The following is a 26,533-nucleotide window of genomic DNA, read 5'->3' as shown; positions in this document are numbered from 1 at the left end:
ATTAGTTACGTTACGTAACGAGTAAACCCAATAAACTGCTTGACCGATTTCAAAAATTATATAACAATTAGGCTACATTTTCCCGCTGTAGCAGTATAAGTTACTCGTGGTAACCGCTGCCAGTCGGTTTTATTTAATTGCCTTAAAGATAACTCTTGAACGTCAACAAAAAAGATGTTAAATTGATTCTAAATTTACATTTACTACCAGTTCGCAAGTCAAGGGCGTAGAGCGGACAAGAAGAACTGACAAGAAACTCTCCGCTAGTCTTTATAATCGCCATGTTTTGAGTCATACCAATTGTTTGAACTGGAGGAAATCTCAAGGATTAGGATAATTTAAATTACCGTTTTATATTATATATTGTATGACTGTTTTATAAATAAATATATTTATTTAAAATGTCCGACTGTGCAGGCAAGAACAGTGCGTGTTATATACTGTTATACAAAAGCTTGAAAAATTTATAAATGCTTTACATATTAAGATTGTTCATTTCATTTCGAAATATCACGAAAAGAAAGCGAATTTTTTATATCTAACACAAAAATTAAGATTTATTTTGTATTCTACAACAAGGTATGTTTTTAGAAACAGCCTTAAAATATCGCTGTCATGCTTTAAATACCGCTATTAAATTATTTCTTATTTAATTGGTTGAACTTTAATCAAAACGTCTTCTAAATGTCTTTGGAAAAATGTTTGCAGTTATTAGATTTTATTTTATTTATAGAGTCTCTGACGCTATTTATAAAAGTTTTGATGTGTCGCGTGTTTCACGGACGTAGGTTTTTTTTTTTTTTTTATAAAATAGGGGGCAAACGGGCAGGAGGCTCACCTGATGTTAAGTGATACCGCCGCCCATGGACACTCTCAATGCCAGAGGGCTCGCGAGTGCGTTGCCGGCCTTTTAAGAATTTGTACGCTCTTTTCTTGAAGGACCCTAAGTCGAATTGGTTCGGAAATACTTCAGTGGGCAGCTGGTTCCACATAGCGGTGGTGCGCGGCAAAAATTGCCTTGAGAAACGCTCAGTCGTGGAACGTCGGACGTCGAGGTGATACGGGTGGAATTTTGTATTTTGCCTCGAGGTCCGATGCTGAAACTCAGCTGCAGGTATTAATCCGAACAACTCCTCTGAACACTCTCCATGGTAAATGCGGTAGAAGATGCAGAGTGACCCCACATCTCTACGCAACGCCAAAGGATCGAGCCGCTCGGAGAGGGATTGGTCATCGACGATTCGAACCGCTCTTCGTTGGATACGGTCAAGTGGAAGGAGCTGGTACTGGGGAGCCCCCGCCCAGAGGTGAGAACAGTATTCCATGTGGGGCCGTATTTGCGCTTTATAGAGTTGCAAGCGGTGGCCCGGAGTGAAGTACAAAGTTGAATGACACTGACAGGAAATCAGGATAATAATACCTCAATTTTGACATTTAAACATCCCTTATAAATTACACTTCCGAGTTATACAATAATTAACCACTTTTTTCATTAACTCATGGTTAATTTTTGACAATAAACGGTGCAATTATTGTAATTGTCAAATTATCGATATCCCGTACATCACTATTGGAAAAATGTCACTTGACCACTTTCGGTTGTGAAGGCCCTGCCAAGGGTCACTGTGACACAAGCAAGCACTTGTTCATCTCGTGGATTTTGCTTTAAATTTATTAATGTGTGTATCCAAGCTGTATATTTTGTATATATATAATGGTTTAAAACGCGGGTTAGATTAAGAATCAGAGAGAGAGAGAGAGAGTACCAGCTAAGCAAAGTTTTATAATCGTAAAACATTCTTGTCAAACTTCGGCAGGCTTTTAAATATTATGGCAATAGTTTTAAGTTTTGGCCACTTCGGCAGGTTTCTATTTTTTGTATGACTACAGAGAAAACGTTTTTACTAATCTGTGAAGCCGGATTATAAATTATCTATTGTAAAATCATATTTATATCAACTGAATCATGTAACATCAATATGAGAATTAAGAACTGTAAAGAAAGTTTAACTCCAAATGAGTAAAAAGCAGTTATATAGACTTTTAAATTAATTAATTTTAAAATACTATCGTAACTATGACTGACGTAAACTTGGCCAAATTTATTTTTTAACGTCTCCAAACGTCTTTTCCTTTTAGTCGGTTCAGATACTGTATTGGCAAGCAAGGTCGTACAGGTGACAGAAAAAATATTAGTGTTTTAATTAGAATAAATTATAAGTATATACTTTAGGTTTAGGCTAGTACATAGGCTACCTTGTTCGATAAAGTTGTCCCCAATAATAACGCTTAGGTGGGTAAAGCAGGGCCGTTGACGTGTTGTGAAATGAGCAAATAAATGGAATGAAATGTGATATTTAACTGCGTACGCGCTGCATATTTAGGATCGCGTGAGTTCGTTGTGTGTGACTCGTTACCGGCGGCAGCGATTTGACATTTATCTTCTTTCATATGTTTATTGTTAGAAAGAGATAATGGTTAAGACCTTTTAATGTTCTCAAAAACTACTATTTAAACATAGCTGCCCCCGAGAACTTTGTTTTTCCTTAATATGGCTGTTTTACTTAGCCTACATTTTTAATACCAACATTTAGAACTATTTTGGCATAGCAAAAAGTTCCAAATAATAAGGATAAATTTTTAATCACATTTTCCATTTTTCTCTCCATAAAAACCTTCCTTATATTTCAAATAATTTATTAAAAAATGCTCGAATCGGTCAAGGCATTGGTCTTGCGCGTAGCTACATATTTTCTGATGAATTATTATTTATATAGATTACAGTATTTTAACTGATCAGATATATACATACATGGAGACGAATAAGTACAGATTTAAATGGTAACCATAGTAACAAAGACTAATACTATTTAAAGTCCACGTATACGGCCAATTAGATCGTTATACATAAGGGATTTGTTTATTTACATGCTAAAGAATACATCTGGAAAGATATCACACCTAATAATTTCCATATAATGTCGAAACTTTAGTATTATTATTGTTGTACTCAATTTGAGACCGTGAATTGCGCCGCATTTCTTACACGAGCCATAGTCAACCGGAAACTAGACCGGCTAAGACTTGGACCACGGTATTACGAAAAGTCTAATACATTATGTCGTGATGCAACGTTAAAAAATTGCACACAAATATGTCGGCAATAGTGTCAGTGGGCTATTGAATATCATTAGGAATTATTGATATGTTAAATCAATTAAAATCGTCTTTCATTTCAATAGATGAACGACCTCATTATAAAAAGTGCCGGTCAGGAAAAAGCAGCGTAATTATGTTGACAAACCATTCTTTAGTAAATCGTTCTCAACTCGAAAGAGATAGCTATATATGCGTGGCACTTTCTCACTTCGCAATAAAACATACAACTATACTTTAGGTACTCACCGTGATTAAGTTTCCCCTGTTGGGAGATCAGCATACTAAGTGGTACGGACTTATCATCGCCTGAAATCCGTGGGTTTAAACCGAAGAGCCGGTTTCGGGCACTCTGCCCCACCGCCCGGTATTGCTTGTGACCCATTTTATCAGCTTTTGGTACACATCCGGGTCTGTAATAATTTAAATACATTTATATTTATTGTATTTAACGAAGTAACGTCTCAGCATAAAGGCATTTAATATTAGGCCATTGTGTTTTTATGGTTGAAGACCACACAGACCACATCGACACCAGGTGGTTTAGCATGTCATGAAGTATAGTCCTAGAATATTGAAGTACATATATTTATGATAAAGGTGCTTCTAGGTTAGAGAAGAGGTATAAATAAGTGGAAAAAAATAAAACAATATACCCAATAAATTTATTTATGACCACCATCTTTGCGTTATTTGGTTTAAAATTTGAACTTATATCTTGAGATTGTGTCAATTTTTTATTTCTTTTAAGAAAAAGCTTATTAGAGATTATAAGTACTACTTTATTTCATAAAAATCGCATCGACTTGGGAGATAAATTTTTAATATTAATTAGCATTAATAATAGAATAGAAAAATAAATCAATGGCACTACAACCTTTTTAGGTCTGGGCCTCAGATTTCTGTATCTGTTTCATGAACATTTGTTAATCTAATAGGCAAGTAGGTGATCAACCCTATTCTTGCCTAGGCCTTCTGTGCCTGACACACGCCGTCGACTTTTTGAGTCTAAGGCAAGCCGGTTTCCTCACGATGTTTTCCTTCAAAGTCCATTGGTGCACAGCCGAGGATCAAACCTACGAACTCAGGGATGTGAGTCGCACGCTGAAGCCACTAGGCCAACACTGCTCAAAGAAATAATTAACAAAAAAACTACCACTACAACTGTATGTTTCGGGATAACTTTTCTTCTAATAGACTAGTAGGTGATTAGCCGTCTGTGCCTGATACACGTTGTCAACTTTTTGGGTCTAAGGTATGCCGGTTCCGGTGGCACATATTTAGTCCATTGGTGCACAGCCGGGGCTCACCTCCCATCAATGTACCCACCACCAATCTTGTATGTCTGACAACAAACTTCTCATAACGTAAAACTCCTATCGAGATGATATGATTTAAATATTTTTCAACTATGGGAACAATCTAAATTTCATCAAAATCGGTGTAGTCGTTATTGGGACACGTGATCCATTAGGACATTTGGCCTTGGCCATCAGAAATTTTGCGCTGGTGGTGAGCCTATTTTGAGGCTGAAGACAAGACATACTATAAAAATGGCATTCAAAAATCGTATCGCTCTTGAAGGCTATATGGAATAATCAAGACACATTCTATCAAAAGAAAGATGTTTTCTATGTCAGACAATTATATATATTAGGTATACAATTATGCCGTCAATTATATGATTAGTTACAGTTTTTTATAAATTTTCAGTTGGTATCGGAAATCCTAAAACTTCTATTTTTGTTGTTAGGAATCTCTTAAATAACTTTAGTTACATAAATTAAAAATGTACACAGATCTTGAGAGGCAATCTGTGCCTTCCGTATGACGAAAAGTTGTTGTAATCAGAGCGTAACGTATAATTTAGCGGTAACTTGTAACGTTACTGAATTGACTATAATGATCGGTTTTGTTATAAAAATATTTTATTCACCTTACTTCGCTGGCCAGACTTAGGACGCTAATTGAGTGAGCTTTTTGTCAGTATTATTAGCATATGTAAAGACATATGCTAATTTTTTTTGGTTCTAAGCTTTTAATAAAACCTAAAACACGTTGATTACAAAAAAGATGTTTACAACTTCCAAAATAACTTTTATTGAGTCACCGGTCAGAGCGGATCGTGAACACTAAATGTAAATTTACATAATAGATACAGCGCACATTCTTATCTCCATCGAAAAACGATGTCTATATGTCTAACTTTAAATAGAAAAAATGGTATATCAGCTTCTGAAAGTAGACTTAAGATTGACATTTAAGACTACTGGGGGTCTACTATAAGCTTTCTTAAAACAATTCAGTTGAGATACTGAAGAGTTTAGGTAATCAATAGCATTTTTTCGTACTACGACCTCTTACTACTATATACTGACACATATTGGCATCGCAAAACCGAACGAAAAACTAATAACCTTGTTTGTGGTTTCTATGATAGTTCTGAAATTTAACCGTCAAACTTACTTCGACATATAACAAGAATTCTTTTGATAAACGTAAAGTTTTCCGGTGCAGTTGAACTTAGTTTTATAACGCTTCCGTCAAATTTTGAAAGTGTTTACAAAACCAGTTTCATAATTATAGTTTTACAAATTGTTTAAGTTATAAATGTGACGGGGTACAGATACCGGCAAACTACTTGAGCATTAAACAAGGGAGTGGGGGAAAGTTTGCGCATCGTACACAGCGCGGGACACAAACGTCAACTGATTTACCAATCACGCGATCGATACGTCACTCTTTTCAGATAGTTTATTCACATATTATAAATTTGAAAAATACATATCTTTATTTAAATAAATAAAACATTAGAGTTAAATAATACAATTCATGAACATAATAAAGAAAATTTTAATTAAAATAAAAACCAGAATTAAGACCTAGGAGTGTGAATTTTTGTAGTAACCTATATATACTACCTATACTGATTTGTATTAACGTTGACGTTTGTATAACGTTGACACAGAAATTAACGTTGAAGAATTCGCAAGGACTTTGGTAAAATACACGAAATCAACGCGGACAAAATCAAATTTTCTTTTTTTGGGAATAAAGTCTTATGGTTTTTGGTAAACTATCTAAGTAAATACCTAATTAAATATTTTAATATTAATAAACATACTTTGTGCAATTGGGTTTAGTATATTGAAATCTTCAACGAATAAATGTCGTTGATCTATAGCTAAATATAAACTCGACATCTTCGAAGGTGATTTTTAATTCTTCTTAATCACACTTCCTGAACGCAAAAGTAACCCAAAATAAACCTCTTCAATATCCGAGATATAAAACAATTAACGTGTTTACTGTATTATTATTTTTACCTTTGGATCTAGCTTTAATTAAAATACTTAATTTTATATTTTCTAAACTATTTGGACATTTCGATACAAAAAGATGAACAAAAAGTGACTTTTAAAAATCACTTATTATGTCTGAAGGCGAAACAGTCAAATTTTGGTTCAGTCGTGAGGTCATGTTACGAATTTTAGTACAAATTGAATGAACGAAATCTGATTACCGCTGAGGACATGTGGTAACATAAACAGGTTGGTTTATTCGGCGTCATGATATCAATAAACGATGTATCTCAGTTGTAGGTTATCCATAGACTCGCAATATAGCTCATGATAGGCCCACAGGCCCCAGTAGAGTTGGTCATTGATTTCTGTATGTTTTGTTTATCTCCCCCGTGAGTAATGGCGCATTTTGTGTATGTTGTATATTATTTAGGATATATATCCACCAGGGAGTACAACATCATTGCATCAACAGATTACATTTTTTTCGAAATTTGGATAACTAATGTAAGTAAAAAATCAACTCTGTAACGACTGCCTCAGTCGTTTTAAGTGTAGCAATGAAGAGATGGAAAATGTGCACAGATAAATGGTACATACTTTAATTAAATATAATTTATTTAAAAAAAAAAACAATTTGTTGCTCCCATATAAAATGTCAATTTCATATGTAACGACAATTATTCGCGCGGAAATCTAACAATTTTGAGTATACGCCATATCAGCGTGTTAAATTTAAAAGATTTAAAGCTTTATAATTTAAGAGTTTGATAAAATTACTATGTCGAACGAACAAAACATTCATTTTTGTGCGTCATTTACTGCAATCATCAACTTGTTTTTTACCTATACAACTAAGTTTATTGCCAATTTTAACATACAAATACGTCAACTATAAATAACATTCTTTGAAAATGTTTAATAAAAATGTATTTATTGGAACACCCAAAAATCGGAGATGACGCAAAACGAAACCGGAATTGTCAAATTTTAATTCGGAAGTATAGAGTGTCGTATCCGTCATTTTATTGCTTTTATCTATAATATTATACAACTAGCTAGGAAAACTGGGCAAGGCTATTATAAAATCAATATTTAATAAAATATTTAGAGGTTATTTGAAATAAGCACGAATAATGTTACGAACGGCGTCAACAAAATTAAATGAAAAAAATAATCAAATTTAACCGCCAAAAACTTCTCCGTAAAAAGTAATTGCGATGAATGTTGCCAACAAAAATGCATTTTACATTTAAATGGAATAGGCAGGGCTTGCTTATTAGGCTTTAATTCTGATATTACTTAATTAAATAATAATTAGATTACGAATGTGTGAGTATGACATGACATATGACAATGTACTTTTTGAAGTAAGGGTCTTTTTACGAAAACGATACGAAGAGGTGCAGCGTTTTTGTCGAACAAAAGGGAGAGAGCGAGTGAGACAGATTGAGAGAGAGTGAGAAAGGGCGTACGTATCAAAATACGTTTAGTAGTTACATATTAGAACTTTAGATGACATTATCGCATAACGTCTTGTGCAGTAAACGCAAATTTTTATTTATTTATATTATCATTAGCACGTATACAGTGTGTTAACAGTGTGAATATAGATATACAAATACATGGAGCTATCATATACTGGTATATGATCATCTATTGGGGCTTTTATTTTAGTAATAATTAATTTACAAAGAAGTTTCACTTCTGACATGGAGTGATCCATCTGATGTGGAGTGACACCGCCGCCCATGGACATACAATACAGAGGGTTCTCAAGTGCATTGCCAGCCTTTATTATATTGTACTTTTACTATTCTCGTGATATTCACGTATATCATACTACTATAGTTACTTAGTCACTTAAAAAATTTCACTTTATTAACACACAAGTGCTAAAGTGAAATTTCAATTATTTGCTTTCACTCGGATGTCACTTTGCGAATGTTATAAATCTTAAGAAAGGTCTTCGATGCCTAAAAATATAGGTAACCATTATTCCTCTTGTTAAACACCTAATTAGCAAACTATTTATAATTAAAATAAGTCTTACACTTTAGGAGCTCAGCTGAGTCCCTATAAAAAAAAAACACATCGAATTGATAACCTATTTCGTTTTTTAAAGTCGTGTAAGAAAAGATACCGGTATAATTTGAAAAAAACCAAAAAAGGTTTTGAGGTGCGTTTGTTAATTTTTTTTTTAGAACGTCAACGTTGTGGCGTAGTTTTCGCTTCCTCCGAATATGATCAGGCGCTTGTGTCTCAATATCAAATTGTCAAGTTCAATACTATTTGCATACATTACCATAGTTTAAGATAAAAGGAAGCTTAAAATTAAATTATCTGACATTGACCTTCGGTTTGAAAATATTAAATTAAATATATTTAAAAATTAATCCTAATGTCATTTAATAACTATAACCTCTATAATTGCGACGTTATCACATAACTGTTATTATGGGGTTCTTAGACGGGCCATTCTCCACGAAAATGTGTAGCTGCAAGGGTGTAGCATCAGCCAGTATTTACGCCAAGACTCGGAAATATTTTAGTTTGCTCGCGATATATCGCCAAATATTTTTTGTATGTCCGATGAATGTTTAGTGTCTCAGCTGTATGGCCGGAACGATCGCTTTGCAATCGTAAAATACCACAATATTACTCAGCCAAATTTATGCTGTCTTGCTTTACGGCCTAAGTGCGTCCCTTTTGTATGCTACGTGAAGTTTACTTCGATTCGTCCGAGCAGCACTACGTTTGTTTCTCTTTATTTTGGTTATTAAGTACTAGCCAAGCCATATATGTAGACCGTGTAAAGGCACAATAATGAGCCATATATTGTTACATAAATATTGATATATAGAGATATAAATTTTGCAGCCTTGTGCTGCATTAAAACGTTTTTTTTTGTATTTTAGAGATATAGTCGGCAATGAAAGAGTGTAGCCCGTGTAGATACCTCTTTATAATGCTTAGTTGTATGTCAAAAATACTTCAGGAAATTTCTACGTGTAGATATTCTCAGACACAGACTTGACATTTGTTCAGTATTTCCTTTACTTATATTTTTCATCTATGGTTTATCTATCACGCGCTACTCGATTATAATACTATAATTTTGTCTATTGAACAGATAACACGAACAATACACAAATACACTTAAACTGAATGTACAGCCAACCAACCTCATTAATATTACATTATATACTTAAAAACATATGCAACACTAATATTAAAAATATAATATGTTGCAATACGTCAAATTATTCTCGTAACAATTTTTCAAATAAACTCCATTTCGTAATATTTATTATTTTCCGGCAACAACTAATATGCATTAGAGATTAAAATCATTGCTACAAATAAGCATTACATTTATTTATTATAATATATATACATATACTCATAACGATAATAATGTTTAAAACTTTTCTAACCACATATGTCTAAATAAAATGTCAATGTCAAGAAGTATGAATGGCGTGAAATGAGAAATAAGTTTACACCACAGAGTATAGAAATTGCGCGCATAAAAACATGACAACAAATTTCATGAAATTTAACCAAGATCTGTAGAAACAATAGCAGTTATGTTATAATATTTTTTTTTCAATATTCTGCAATTATAAAACGTAATTTTAATTTAGACTCGTAATTCAAATAATACACTGTCAATATAAATAAGAAAATAGTTTTAATAAACATGTATTATCTGTTGTACGGCAGAGCAATAATTAAGATGTCTAAATTAAATCATTCTAAGAATCTAATTTTTTGTAGGTTTTGTTTTCTGTCAAGGTGACTTTTTGTTTGTCACATCAGACTTCCGAAACGTATTACGTTGTGTATAACAAAGATTTCCTACTTCTTAGGACTCGTCAGTAGCTACATAAGTAAAAATAATGGATTAATAATATTTTAGTATTATATCAACATTAACGATATATTTGAAAAATTTTTGGTACGTCTTCAAGTGAATACGTGGTGACCAGTAAGTCCAAACAGATTTCATTTTTTAATTAACAACTTTTATAGGCAGTCATTTGCCTCATTACGATAATTGTTTGGGACACAATAAATCTAACTGAATAATTTAACTTCAAATTAATATTTTATTCAGTTATCCGCAACCTTTATCTATGTTTTTGTTATCTGTGTACTGTCAATAGATTATTGATAAAAAGTTGGCTTTTGTATATTCTATAACATCTGAAATCGTTATCATTGTACTCTAGTAATAAGGCATGGTCGTGGTAATGTACTATTATTTGACATGAACAAAGGTTTCATTATATAAGAATTACCTACTTTGTGAAGTTGGTTAATGTTTATTTCAAACCTTTATAGAATTTTCTATACATGGGCTATTTGTTGCCTTGACTACCACCTCCTTCAATTAATGATGATGAGTCAAATCCAGTGACAACCGCGTAAATGTAGCAAATAACGGCTTCGTAACGTTACGGAGCGCACGGATATTGCAGCATTGGCACAGAACAGAGAGGCATCAAAAGAACGAGTTATAGAAATTAATGTAGGCTATGTTACTCAGATATATAGATAATTTTAGACATAAAAAAGTACGTACAATGTACACATGACAGAAGTGGAACTTCTTTGTAAATTATTACTAATATAAAAGCCCCAATAGATGGTCATGTACCCGAATATGATCACTCCATGTATTTGTATATCTATACTCACACTGTTAACACACTGTATACGTGCTAATGATAATATAAATTAAAAATCTGCGTTTACTGCACAAGACGTTATGCGACAGAAATGCCAACTAAAGCTCTAATATGTAACGATTAAACTAAATGAATACATCAACCAATAGCGTGTATTTTGCTACGTTCGCCCTTTCTCACTCTCTCTCAATCGCTCTCTCCCTTTCCCACTCTCTCTCAATCGGTCTCAATCGCTCTCCCTTTTCTTCGACAAAAATGCTGCACATCTTCGTGACGTAAATCCGTAAAAAACTACGTTCATGCGCCTAAAGATGTTTCACTACAAAAACTTCTCTTTATTTATCTAGTATAGTTTTTATAACCCTAAATATGATAGAAAGTGTTTTACCACTTAGGTAACGGTTGAGTAAATATGTTTAGGTGCAATATTTGCGCGTCGGCTGACATCGCGGTCAAGGTTCTCGGATTTCTTTTCCAATACTTATAATTTTTATGTTTTCACGAAGCATTCTTATATGATCTATAATCAAATATATAACAATAGTTTAGCTCTTATCACATTAGGCTAAAAATTTATTATCAAAATTCAAAATTATTTATTCATATATGTACACTTATGAATGTCAAAAAATTAATACATATTAAATGCTTCTAATTTTATATTTAATGCCAGTTTTCAAATCAAGGGCGTAGAACGGAAGAGAAGAACTGGCAATAAACTCTCCGCCACTCTTTTTAATCGCCAAGTTATTAATACGATGGAAACACACAATACCTACAGCAAAATACAGTTATAATAGTAAGGTAATACAAACTTAGGACAGTGATGCCAACTCCTGCAGCATGTAACTTAAAAACATAATTATCGATTAAAAACCTTTTTTGTTATACACTCGGTTTGATTGGTCAAATATGCATCAGAAACACATTCTAATAATATTGTCTTTTGTAAAATAGCTGTTACACATTAAGAAAAACACTTTTTGAACGGATTAAAGCTATGTATTATTATTAAAAAATATTGTTATTTACATAATTCTAAATTTAAATAAATTCTAATAAATTAATAGAAAGTTTGGATCTCGAAGTATTTTATTTTGATATTTCAGGTACGCTCAGAGTTTATCATGGTTTTTTAAAGAAAAAATCTATTAAGATCCCCCAATTGTATGTACCTTCTTAGAACACCCCAGGACATCTTGATTCCCGAATATGCTAGCATTAACACTCGATCTTTCGGTGAATGAAAACATCGCGAGGAAATAAGGCCTTCGATCCAAAAATCTACACTGTGTGTCAGGCCCTGAAAGCTGATTACTTTGCTGATTATTAGATACACAAATCCGTGGCCAAGATCAACAGTTGTTGGGCCAGTTTTTCATATGATTTTTCATTGAATTTCAGTCTTGACGAGCACTGGAAATCGTTCACGAGAGCCGTATTCCAATTCATATAAAGTCTTGTTTGAGATCTCTGTCTTGAGAACAAATGTATGACAGCTCTCGAAACTAAAATCAATTTGATTGTCGTCCCAGCGTAAGGTCCTTGGTATTTAAATTTGGCAAACTTGGGGTATGATACCTAGCGTATGATGTGACCTATGAAATGTCCGGTCTGCCCCATGGCCCATTTAATAATTATATAAACGCATTTAAGGTTATATTGATGTTGTTTCGTTCTTTACGGTGTCAAGCATAACAACTTTCGAAATCTAACGATTTTATTTTAAATATAATGTTTATGATTCATTTAATTTAACAATTAATATATATACTCGGAGTTCGTTTTTAATCATAAATTAAATATTAATTAATTTATTAACCATGAACCTTACTTAAAGTAATTGTTTACTTGATGATTTTGCTTACCAAACGCAAACAATAAAATAATTACTTTAGGTTTTGAAAATCAAGACCCGTCTATTATATGTATGCTTCGGGACATTATAAACTAAGAATGAAACTGGCTTTGAAAGAGAGTAAGTTGGCGGCTGGTAGATAGTACCTGTCACCCTAAGGCTGTTGCTTCCTTCTTCGAGGAAATGCCAGCATTTAAGGTGGACAGGGACCAAACTTTTTAAGTTCGTTTTAATTTTCTACTTATTTATTATTATTAGTATTACTAGGTAGGTTAAGACTTTTATATTTACTACATGTTTCTATGTTGGGAATAAATTTAAAAGATTTTTATACTGAATACTAAATGAACATTAAATTATTAACAAAAAATAGTTTTTATAGATCCACTTAATCGCAATTATCAAAGCATTTAATCGGACTATAGCATTTACGACATTGACGTTTGATTTAGATTACATGTCAAAACCGTATCTCATTTGCATTTTAAATAAAGGGACTTATTTTCCTTAAGACGTAGTTCAGTTTCACGAATATTATAATAATATCAAATGTTTCTCGTTTCGGAGGCTAACATTTTGGGCCGCAAATTCAGCGAAGTGTATACATTATTTATCAAACCACCACACCCAAACCATACCACATATAAATTATAATATATTCTAAAATACATGACAATTATGGTGAGCATAAATTTGACTAAAAATACTATAAAATATAACCCATTCAAATACAAATTTTCGTTTTTATAGTCGGTAAATACCTATATAAAACGATTTATTCGCCTAATGAAAAAAAAAGATTTAAGAATAAGAGTGATAGAAGAAATAAGAAAGGCGCCTTGCAAAAATAAAATCGATCAGCTCACTACCGAATATATCAAGCTCCAAGAGTTGCCAAAACTCCTAGGTTGGTGTTAAGGGGATCCTCAATCAGTCGAGAAGTTGTATATATCCTTAAAGTAGCATAAGGTTCTTAACGACCATTCGAGTACGCCACTGCCGCCGATGCCTGTCGCGGAGTTACCTCTATCTTTACGATGTCAGCAGAGATCCACACTTCTTCGGTGGTTCCATCAGATATTGGAGGATGAAGTGTTGATATTCTCATTATGCTTTTATAATCTAGGCTTCCGGAAACGAGGATAAAGATGTTTTCTTTTAAATAGTTATATTATTTTATATAATATTGTTGGTTTAGTTTATATTGTCGTGCTTATTGTCTGCATCGCGTGACGGCACTGCCTACAGGGCGATAGAGACGCGATCGTTATCTGGCATCGCCCATCGGTCCTGCCTTGACATTCTAATAAGTGATAATACATGCTTCCTTTCATTCGAAACTCGTTTCATTAACATACTTCATTTTCACTCATTTCTCTTCGTTACTCACCTCACTTTTACAATCTCATGGCATTTTGTCAAGCAATTTCATTTTACGTTTTGGTATGAGGAGGGAGTTTGTAGATGGAGGACCAAGTGAGTGGTTATCTAAGTGTTAATTGTCTAAATGTTCATGTTGTAAACAAAATATTTACTATTTTATTTGATAGAAATAGATTGATTAAAGGGAAAATACATCAAACATGTTATAAGGCTTGTTTAAATTCAAAAGAGAAGAAAAATAGCCAGTAATAATTTACTATGAATATTGTGAAGATATTATTAGCCTGACAACCGTTCTGTTCCGTTCTTCGAACCACTAATAAGTAACACACTATATCAATTCATACTAATCAATGGGTCAGGCGTTGTAGACCATTATAACCAATATTTTTAATCTGTCATAAATTAGTGGGTATAGAATCTGGTGCGTCAGTGCATAAAATTGAAACATTTACGACAATAAATTCAAAACAAGTTTTATATGCGTCATTAATTCAAATTTAGTATAAACAGTTGCGCAAATGAGGAATTCGGAACTGAATACTTTAATTCATCTTAGCTGTTAAGTCCCGCGTTGTGACCTGATTTTTTTCAACACTCAACGTTAGAAAGTAACTGTCACAATGAACCAACAAATTCTGTTAAGTTTTATTTTGAGTTTTGACAACTGCTATTCACCAATGTTTATTTTTACAGCTATATTATAAAAGACATGACTTAGACAATATTATTTTTAAGGACGGGGCAAACGAGTAGGTGGCCAATCTGATGATAATCGACTCCCCCAATGCCTGAGGGATCGCGAGCGCCTTGCTGGCCTTTTAAGAATTGGTACGCTCTTTCCTTTAAGGACCCTTAGTCGAATTGGTTCGAAAATACTTCAGTAGGCAGCTGGTTTTACATAGTAGTGCGACAAAAACTGCTTAAAAACAATTGTGGAACGACGGACATTGAGGTGATACGGGTGGAATTTCGTATTCTGCCTCGACGTCCGATGATGAAACAAAGCCAAAACAGATTACATTTAACAAAATACACGAAACTGAAAACTTAAGTCAATTATTTACATGAATGCATAAAAATGTTATGTATAAGTTAAATTATTATATGCATATAGAGGTGTTAGGAAATAGACCCAGGACTCAGGCATTGAGTAATATAATGCCAGGCCGAGCAATGGTTTAACTAGGAATCGCGTATATATGTATATATGTAATATATATGTGGGAAACAAAAAATCTTAAACCAATCGTCCATTTGATCAATACTTTTTTTTAATACATGGAACCCATACATAGTAGCATATTAGGCACGCGATCAGGCGGATCTGTGGCCAAAAGCTTAGCGTCTTCCGCGGGGACCGGGCGACACCTACTACGGAAGTATCCTTATGATATTTATGGGCGAGATGTATCTCTCTCACTACGTTTCAACCAACTTTATAGTAGCATATGTGTTGTCATGGATACCATTTTTGTCACAGACTAAGCTATCTAATACTTGATAATCGAACCTACAACCTAAGGGATGAGAGTCGCACACTGAAGCACTAGGCCAACACAGCTCTCAAACACAGTAAACCACGTTTATTATGACCGTCAGGTCACTAACTTTTGATTACATTTGAGATAAGATTTTCTCACTGGCAACCCTAAGTATGTTACATGATGCTTATACAATATTACCTAGTGACATACAGAAGCGTTTCCGCGTGCAATTATATGTATTGCGTTATCTGTGCCGAGTGAGAAGAACTCTTCGTAAATCACAAAACAAACTTAACGATATTTATTTTGACTATAATAACCACAATAATGAGATGTTAATTGCTATATAACTAATGAACGCAATGTAACAGTTGAAGAGAGTGTATACTCTCGGGGCGTAACTCTGACGATTATGATTTAACCACGCTTAGAAAACTAAGAAAGCAAGTGAGCAAAATACAGCCTTAGCTCGTACAAGTACAATTTCACCCAATGATGCGTTCATAGAAAAAACGGCTTCGTAAAAGAACTGGGATAACTGCGGTATCAATATTTCCTATTGTAATACAGATGACCATTTGACTCATATGTTCGATCTAAGAATGCGTTTTTGTATTGTAAAGAAACAGGGGTGCTAAAACCTTTGGACGTTTAAACGTTGGTCTCAGATATCTGTGCCTGACACACGCTGTTGGGTGTAAAGCATGCCGGTTTCAATATTTTCACACTGCTAAGTATGTTCATATGATTGGATTTGACTGCTAAAAGCTACTTTATAGACTTAGGGTCCAGCGCCACTCCACTTAACATCAGGTTGAGCCTGGGTTAAAAAGTACAAAGTGCCATTTTGGATGTAAATTTTGGCAAAGCGATACTCTTTTACGGTTCCAGGAGATGGTGGGCATGACGAGGTACTGCTGGCTTTCCAAATGAAGTACGACAGACTGATATCAGTGGAAATATTAAAAAAATATTGAGCAAGTGTCAAGTGTTTACACTTCGTGGAATAAATTATGTCAGTTGCATTTACGTCCTTAGATATTTTAATGTGAGCGAAATTGCGAGAAAAACCAACAGCGAGGCCATTGAATTTAGACTAGTATATGTTGAATATTATATCAACATAAAAAAGGGTGGTTATGAGGTGATTATCTATTTATTTATTGCTTCTAAGTAAGCTTATTGTAGTGTGTGTAAAGTTATATAGGGATTTAAATGAGATCAACTAGGTAATTTTCATATTATTAACATATTTTTTTATGTTCAAATCTTGTTTTATTGTATTAATTTCCCATAAAATTTTATTTTCATTTCAATGGACTAGTTTTAGGCATTCTAAAAATATTCAGTTCTTTGATTACCCAACATATGTATGTCCCATATAATGATTTATACATAGTATCTTTGTCAAACTATAATACAGGTATTTAAACTATTGAAATACATTATATATATATATATATATATATATATATATACTTTTATCACTGTAGGAAGACATTTGCTTATATATTTTTTTATAGAATAGACAATGCCGAAGGGCTCGCAAGTAACTTGCAGGCCTTTTGAGAATTATTATGCTCTTTTCATGAAGGACCCTAAGTCGAATTGGTTCGGAAATACTTCGGTGGCTAACTGCCCAATGCTGAAGTATTTCCACATAATGGGTGTGCGCGGAAAAAAACGCTCAGTTGTGGAACGAGACTAACGACATTTTTGTATGTTAACACTAACTAATCACTCTGAATTATGTAAAATCTTATTACAACAGTTACCCGACAATTGACAATAAATCGAATTAACTGCTGTATTTATCATAAAAATAGCTCTTAGGCTATATTTTTTTCTAAAAAAACCAAACGACCTAGGCCTTGTAGTGTGTATAACCTCAATGATCGTAATCAATTAGTCATATTTAATTTTATATTTTTTACTGACATATGATCCCCTCTACATTGCGACATACTTACGTAAGATATACAGCATTCTCAACCCTGGTTTGATGAATTAATGTCGATAATAATTGCGAGCAAAAGTCAGAGGCCCATAAATTGTAATATTGATTTATATTTTAAAAGCTCGCATCTTCGCTAGCGTGCACGAAAAGAACATACTAATTCTTAAAAGGCCGGAAACGCACTCACGAGAGTGGCATCTGAGTGTCTACTTAACATCAGGTTATTCTATAAAAAAAATCCCAATTCCCATTTTGGATATAACTTTTGATTAAGCGTGACCATTGTATGGTCCCAGGAGATTCACAATTGACACACTCTTCAATATGTATGTTATGAACTACACACCAAAATATGGACCATTTTGCTGAGATACCTAAACCTTTTTTTCGAAAAAAAAGCCTAAAGAATAAAAAATATATATTTTTCTCTCCATAAAAACCTTAGAGTTAAAATAAAAAAATACTTGAATGGTCCAGCCGTCTTCAAATTTTGCGTTTAATAAAATTTTTTGAAAATCCTCTTTGTTTTTTTATTAATTGTTTTTATGTTATTTTAGATTTAGTTAGGTAATTCTATAATTTATCAGTGTTACTTGTAATTTTATTTTTGTTGATTTGGTTATGCACTGCTTGCACTTAAACCTATTTTTTTGCCTTACTAGGGTTGCCTGGAAGAGATTGCGTTAGCGATAAGGCCGCTCGTTGCATTCCCTATAATTTTTGTTATTCGTTTTTATTTTAATCCCATTCACATAGACAGTCGCTGCTTTATGCAAGGATATAATGTATAAGAATGTACACAACAGTAATGATACCAATAATAAAGGCCGTCAACGAACTAGCGAGCTCTCTGGCATTGAGAGTGTCCATGGGCTCCATGAGCTCATTTGCCCAGTGTTCTTTAAAAGAAAAAAGTCGACATGTTTTGAATTAATTACTATAAAGTGACCTAGTGATTTCGACCTATTTCTTCCGTGAAAGATACATAAACATGAAGAAGTTGCAGTAGTCGCTGCGGTTACATTTAGGGGAATTTAAGAAAAAAAAATATAAAAAGGTGTCTTTATCGAAAAATAACACTTAGTTGTGTTATACTAGTTGTCACTTTTTAAATAACATCACTTGTAGTACGGGGGAGCCCCCGATGCTAAATGGGGATTTACTCAAGCGCCAGACCTATTGGGTTGTGAAGCTTAGATAATAATAAGAAAAAAATGTTATATAATGTATACCTTTTGATCGGTAGGGGGGGGAGAGCTATAGACTCTAGCATACTAGCATACTCCAGCGCGTCAAATATTGATAGCATCAATTTCCTACGTATTTTTAATGATGCACGTATGTTAACCTAAAAAATCGATCTCATCCAATAATGTGACGATTTGGATATGACGCAAATTCAGCAGACACACCTAATGAAAGAGAATACATGTTCGTTTTGCGTTACTCAATATGGTTTTGAGACAAAATTACTATTTTGTGACAGTTAACGGTAAGCGAATTAAACGAAATGTAACCTATAAATAAAGTAAGTATCGAAACGCAACGATCAAATAAACGAATTTAACGAAATATAAACATTAAAAAAACTTATTTAACGAAATGTAAACACTAAATAAACGAATTTAACGAAATGTGAATATTAAATAAACTTATTTAACGAAATGTAAACACTAAATAAACGAATTTAACGAAATGTAAACATTAAATAAACTTATTTAACGAAATGTAAACACTAAATAAACGACTTTAACGAAATGTGAACATTAAATAAACCAATAACCATTTTCATACAAATACGTCCAGTGTTAATGGGTCACGTCTGTCGAAAAGCGATTTTGCCATAGGCTTTGGTCCGATTAAAGTTGGACTTTTCAAAAAATAAAGAAAAATCAATTAAAAACGATTGAACAATTTACATACGAATCTTATTTGTAATTATAAAGTAGATTAAAGTGGTTCTGGTCAAAGTCAGTTCGTTAATGACCTAGATTGAACTAATCGTCTTTTAATATATTCATATAATTCTTAGTAGACGGGATAGTTATAGGCCTGCATGTTAGCCTTAATTGCTAACAAAGCTAACAGACAGGGGAGGGCAAACGGGGCTACAGCCCCAGGGTACCCCAAAGGAGAGGCCCCAACAATAGTGACTTTTTAAATGACTAGTAAACACTAGTCATTTAAAACAACTCCTTTGTTGCCCCGGGGTAGGGGCATCTAAATCCGGCCCTGCTATTAGAACCGATATCAACTAAAAAAGAGACTTTTTAAAATGTTTAGATGCTCCTACAAAATCATTTATTACATAAAATTATAGCATGTTAATATACCTACGTTAATAAGGTATAACTTGATTTAGAAAACTAATACGGATTTCGATGTAACAAGTAAAATAAAATAAAAATAACCTGTCATGTCAGATATGTTTTTACTAGTACTCCGACTGAGTGAAGGCCTCCTCCAAATTCTTCCACTTGTCGCTCTTCCTTGCGACAATTTTCAATTTTTTTCCCGCAAATTTTATTATTCCCAAGATTTTGTTGGGCACCCTCTTTTTTTAACTAGAACTTAAGTTAATTAATCATGGGATACCGATCAAGAAATTAAATCTCGGATCTAAATGGCTCGAGTTTCTTATTATAAATAGAAAAAAGTACTAAATTGTCACCACATGAGTATCAAATTGAGGGTTCCACTGTTACTCTGTTATATCTGGCCAGTAGCACAATACGGCCGTGTACCTTGGACTATTATAAAAGACACCAAATACGTCTCGAAGTTTTTGAGCTTTTGCTAATGCTTCACATCAGTTGGATACGAAGAGTGACTGAAAGAGTCCTTCAACAAACCAGGATGATACGAAAGTTTACGCAGATTGTTAAATTATAAAAATTCGTATATGTGGAACACGTTTTGCGTCATCATTGATATAACTAGTTGCAGCTTATATTGATACGCACAATTCAAGGCAAAAGACGGGTTGCTAGAAGGAGGAAGGTTGCGGGACGAACTTTATAGACTACAAGATACCTATAAATTCAAGTTGTTAACAGCGAACTTTTAGCAATAAAGTGGCACCAGATAATGAGTGTCTATGGACGGCGGACATATCACTTAACACCAGGGCAAATTTGTATCAAAAACAAAAACGAAATAGTCGAGTTTTTTGTTTTCTTACATTAGCGTCTAATGCTTCACGGTTACTATAACTCGATTAGGATTTTATTATGATTAATTTATGTATGTTTCATGAATTACGATGAATTAATATTCAAGAACTTTATTCACAAAGTCATGTTATTTAAATGTCAATTTGCTAAGCCAAGCATTTTATTTCATTAAATTTGCAATTAGCCAAAGATTTGATTACGATATTGATAATGATATACGATATAAAATTATTAAACCATTAGAAAGCAAGGTTATTTGTTATATTACAATTAATCCGAAGTACGAAAATACTTTCTTGAGGTGATCTGAGAGAAAACGGTCGAACGAAAACGAACCTACGAACACTGCCAATGGTGAGTGTTTCATTTCTTTCCACATAATTAACTTATCATAACAGTTACTTCTAATGCGATAGAACTATACAATAATACCTAAACATATACCTAGATCTTACTAATAATATAGCAAGCAACTCTTGTTAATTCAGCCAGTGTACAAACAAATAGTTCTACCTCGATTAAAGTTCTAATTATTACAGTATGTATTGCCTGCCTGGCGGCGGCCTGAGTGGCGCTAATCACGGAGTGTGCGCGCGGTACAGCCAAAAGTTGAATAGTTACCTAAACATAAGGTGATTGCCTAATTGTCTTAAACCAGTCGTTAACATATCGAGAATTAAGTTTTACACGAGTAAATTTTTTGTATAACCTTATAGCGTATATAATTGTTTAACGCTCCAGAGATTAACGCGTTCTTTGGCATTCTTAAGTATAAATAATTGAAAATAACAAATACAGATAACTTAATAGACGACCATGAGTGTGACAATAGTAACGTTATGACTAGCCAATATGCAAAACGACGAATGTTTTTATCAATACATTCCTAAAGCAGACAAACCTGATATTTTGTTTGACGTACAAGGGAATTCCAGCAAATTTGTTGAGATTTTATTATAGTCATGTATATTGAAATGTGAATGATACATTTGTCGAAATGCAAAAGCAATGGGTTATCTGTACTGTAGATGTACTAATACCAGAGAGCTCGCGACTTCGTTGCCTTTTTAAGAATTGGTGTGATCTTTTCTTAAAGGATCCTAAGTCGAATTTATTCGGAAATACTTCGGTGGGCAGATGGTTTCAGACAGTGCTGGTGCGCAGCAACTACCTTAAGTTAGCTCTACTTTATTCATGACAGAATATGGTTGTGTCGAAATTGATACATCGATCCCCACACAAGATGCCCCTGTGTTGCTGGTATTACAATTGTACAGTGGTACATTGTAAATGACAAAACATTTTGGCCTATATCAGTCGTAGTAAATAAATGACTGAAATATGAATCAATGTGATCAATGACATCAACCTAATTTCGGCAAATAGCCAATTGTGAATTTCAAATTAGCTGATACGAGAATTCTTTGCCTGTATGAATTTAAATTTGTATCGATTTTTAAAGACAATGCTTCTACTCTTAGACCTGTATTCACTTTTATTTGTACGAGTGCAAGTGATTAGTAATTGAGAATGATTAGTGCAGGTGTGTAGTAGAAGTAGTATCCAATTCTCGTTTAGTAGCTCTGTTAAGAGAATTCAGTTGTCAATTAGCAATTTGGACGAACATCGAGCAACGCCCTTGCAATTGAAAGAAGTATTAAACACGCTCAACATGCAATACCAAGAAAAGTATGGGTAGACAAATGGATTAATAGAAGACCCATGGGTGGCCAAATTCTAACTAAAAATAACAAAAAAATAAAATAAAATACAATTAAGCTATTTACAAAATCACCGTATATTACCCCCCTATGCTTCACAAATAGGTGCTCTCTGGTGATTAGTCCAGAAACCCACTAAGCAGTGAGAGTGACCGAGGAACGACAGCTTGTTGACGCTGGACAGTGCGAGCCGAACGCACAGGCGCAAGCTACCAACTCTTTAAGCAAGTCTCTACGAAAGATACGACGGAATATTCCTTTGCTCTCTGGTTGCTCGAAGAGGCCTGCTGCCTGTCCAGACGTGGGGGTGGGGGGGAGGACGCACGGGACGTGGCTACTCGCAGTTCACTCGTAAAACAATAGAACCTGCTTCTAATGACGTCACGTCTAGTCAGCCAACTAATCACCTGCACCTGCAGGCCTTTATGGTTATATTTCAGTGGCGCTACAATAAACTTGTCCGTATGCATCTGTTTGTTTGATAATTTTTCTATCATAGACAAGTCATTCAGTCCGACATAGGTTTTGGTGCGACACCAGCGAATGTTAGATGCCCATTTAGAAAGTCCATTGGGGCACAGCGTTGGAACCTACGACCTTAGGGTTGAGTACGCTGATGCCATTGGGCCAACACTGCTTTCTGACATGCTTGTCACACACTTAATTAAATTTTGTCAAATCACATAATTTAATTTTGTTTTTATTTTTTCGACATGCCCAAGGTAACTATGAATTGCCACAACACAGTACAAAATATACTTATTCACTGGCTAATTTTTAGAAGATTATTATCCCATTTCTATTAGGAAAATTTTGCCAAAAGGATTATTGTATTAAGTTTTACCATTAATTGCGATATATTTGAGCGAGATCTCTTTGTTAGATGAGGCTAGGGTTGTAGACGAAGTAGACGTTTCGAAATAATTAATCAAGTAATATTAAGGGACAATTATTAAAGTGTGCTGAGGCAATGAGAACTTGGAGAAACTACACACAGATTGTCCGTCTCTGACCACGACTCCACGACACGAGAGAGAGGTAAAGTGCAGATTCACGAGCAGTAGCTAATCTGCTAATAAAATATATTACTATACTTGACGTTTAATTAAAAATATTATAAGCACGAAGCAAATTGGGACATGTGCATCGAATGGAGGACAATATAACTCCAAGGACCTGCTCGAAGAGAACTCCCGGTAGGGGTTGGGTAAATTATGATATGTAGTTGGGGCAAGTTGGACGTAAGAAACACTAAATAGATTGCGATGGCAAAATAAACTTGTTGAGGCTAAAGCCCATGATGAGCTGTATAGCCGTATTGATGATTATGATAAGCATGAATCACTATAAATGGAAATGAAAATATCTTTGCTGTATACAATTATTTAAGATTTTGTTTCCAACCAATGTTTACAATTGTCATTGATAAGGCACATCCCAATATCAAAGTGGGAATCGCTAATCGTCACGGAGAACGGAGAAGTAAAACTTTTTCGAAAACAAAACGTTTCGTTCGACGTAACGATATTCGTTTTTGTAAAGTCGTCTTAATTTAATCGGTTTTAGGTTTATTTTTGTGTTTTGCTTTTTAATTGTGGGCCTAAAGTGTTGCCGTTCCTATAACGATTTACATTATTGTGGCAACCCTAGAGATATTACATAAACTAAATACAGTAACCGGTTCTTGCGACATGGTAACCCACTTGTTTCTGATTTAGTTTAAAACCACTGACAACTATGCAGCTTTATCTAAAACGGGCAAGCCCTTTTATTAAAGAAAAGTTTAGGTATTCTTATACATTGGATATGCCGAACGAATTGAAAACATCTTCTTCTAATACTTGTCAACCATATTTATTAGTTACTAGAAATATTTAAAACAGACCAAAGAGATCGGACTTCGGACAGTTATGAATCACAAAATCCTGAAGGCGCGGTATAGGACAGCCAAGTGACAAATTTTTATTTCTAGAAAAGAGAAATAATTCCATTGGAACAGTGTTGTGGAAAATTCAATTTCCGTTTTTAGCATTTTATTTAATTATTATATATGTTTCCCACCGTATAAACCTTCCACAAAATTCCACAAATTAGCCACATTGGTTAAGCCATACTTGAGTTTTAGCGATTCGATGGAACAACATTTTTTATTTTTTATTTATACATGTCTCCCCAATGTGTGCATATTACTTATTCTCATGAAGAAAAAGGATAACTATATTTTTATGAGAACGTAATTATTACGTCACCATTGGAAAGCAATTTTAATTTTCTTATTTTGTCCACTTTTGGACACACACTTTTGTGGAATTTAAAAGCCTTTTTATATTGAGGCATTTTGATTAAATTTAGAATGAGTTTCTAGATCATTTAAGAGTGTTGGCCTAGTGGCTTCAGCGTGTGCCTATCATCCCTGAGGTCGTAGGTGTGCAGCAATGGACTTTCTTCCTATGTGCGCATTTAAAAGCTCGAGCGGTGAAGCAAAAGATCGTGAGAACACCGGCTTGCCTTAGAAGCAAAAAGTCGACGGCGTGCGTCAAGCAGAAGGCTGAACACCTTATTGCCTATTAACAAATGTTCATGAAACAGATACAGAAACCTGAGGACCAGACCTAAAAAAGGTTGCCATTGATTTTTTTTCAAGATAATTTAATAAATAAAACCTTTATTTCCTTCCTTCCTTTATTATTCAGTTTTATGGTAAGGTTGTCCTCATACATAAGCCTGCACTATTTTAGCCCATTCTCATCTGCCCTCGACCTGCTGGATCTGTGTAACAGACCACCTGTCCATATTTTTACTTGACGTGCTCTCTTCCGTTTTCCTTCTCTTGGATACCATTCTAAGTATCTTTTGTCTATTTCTCTCTTTCCCTTTTTATAATAGGCTCCAGTTCCATTTTATTTTCTACATTTTTTGTACAATATCATACTGTTTTGTATTTTTCCATATTTTTGTCGTCGTCCGCCATTGGGTAATTTTATGTTCATCTCGATATAACTTGCAGTTACCAAGATATACATATAGACTTATACATTAACATGCGATTTAAAGCCTAATCATACTCAATTTCGAATTCCAACTATATCATATACATCAAACTCCATATGTCAAAAATTTATTGAAATATGACATTGACGTAACAAATATAAGTGCGAGCTGTCATAGTTTCGTTTCTAAAATCGCACCCTAGGCTTTAGAAAATATTTGTTTTTAATATACAATAATGTATAAACACATATAAAGGAAATCCATTCGCTGGAGCTTGTATATATTGGTATTAAATATTGATTAATGTTTAGTGCACTCTGAGACATCTTGCATTAATTTAAATTGTTTATAAATGTTTTATCTGTTATACTATAACATACAATAAATTATTACTAGCAATTCTCTGCGGTTTCGCATAGTTATTAGAGCATTGTATTTTAACATATTAATAGCACCAGTGACCTCAGAGCTGGTATTTTTTCGCTCAACCAATAAGTGAACAGCGACGAAACGCCGCCATAATTCATGGAACAAGGACCAAACTTTTAAATTTATATAATTTTCTATTTATCAATTTTCAATAATTATTAACTTAAATTAACTTGATACTATAATATTTATAATATAGCGGCCAGTTCTAAAAATAATCAACAAAATAGGCTCAGAAATGTGTCTGCTACATGCGTCAATGTGGTGTTACTGCAGATAATATATACGAAAAGATAGTTAATACCAATTCAGCTTTAAAAAATATATTTATTCATAAAATATTTAAATTTTCAGAATTAATTGTAATAAATTTGATTTAATC

The 26,533-nt window shown here is 33.7% G+C and overlaps 1 protein-coding gene across 1 annotated transcript in view; it reads right to left on the bottom strand.

The window, feature by feature from the left end:
- LOC123717254 (scavenger receptor class B member 1) overlaps positions 1-26,533 on the bottom strand; it is an 81,993-nt gene that overhangs the window by 45,210 nt on the left and 10,250 nt on the right. Inside the window, exon 2 of the mRNA XM_045673149.1 lies at positions 3,406-3,569. Coding sequence (XP_045529105.1) covers positions 3,406-3,541 — 136 coding nt within the window. The 5' untranslated portion in view covers positions 3,542-3,569. The remainder of the gene's footprint in view (positions 1-3,405; positions 3,570-26,533) is intronic.

This window comes from Pieris brassicae, chromosome 12, assembly GCF_905147105.1.
Source record: "Pieris brassicae chromosome 12, ilPieBrab1.1, whole genome shotgun sequence".
NCBI classification, from domain to species: domain Eukaryota; kingdom Metazoa; phylum Arthropoda; class Insecta; order Lepidoptera; family Pieridae; genus Pieris; species Pieris brassicae.
The sequence above is the reverse complement of the archived record's forward strand: the minus strand, read 5'-3'. Positions and strand labels throughout refer to the sequence as shown.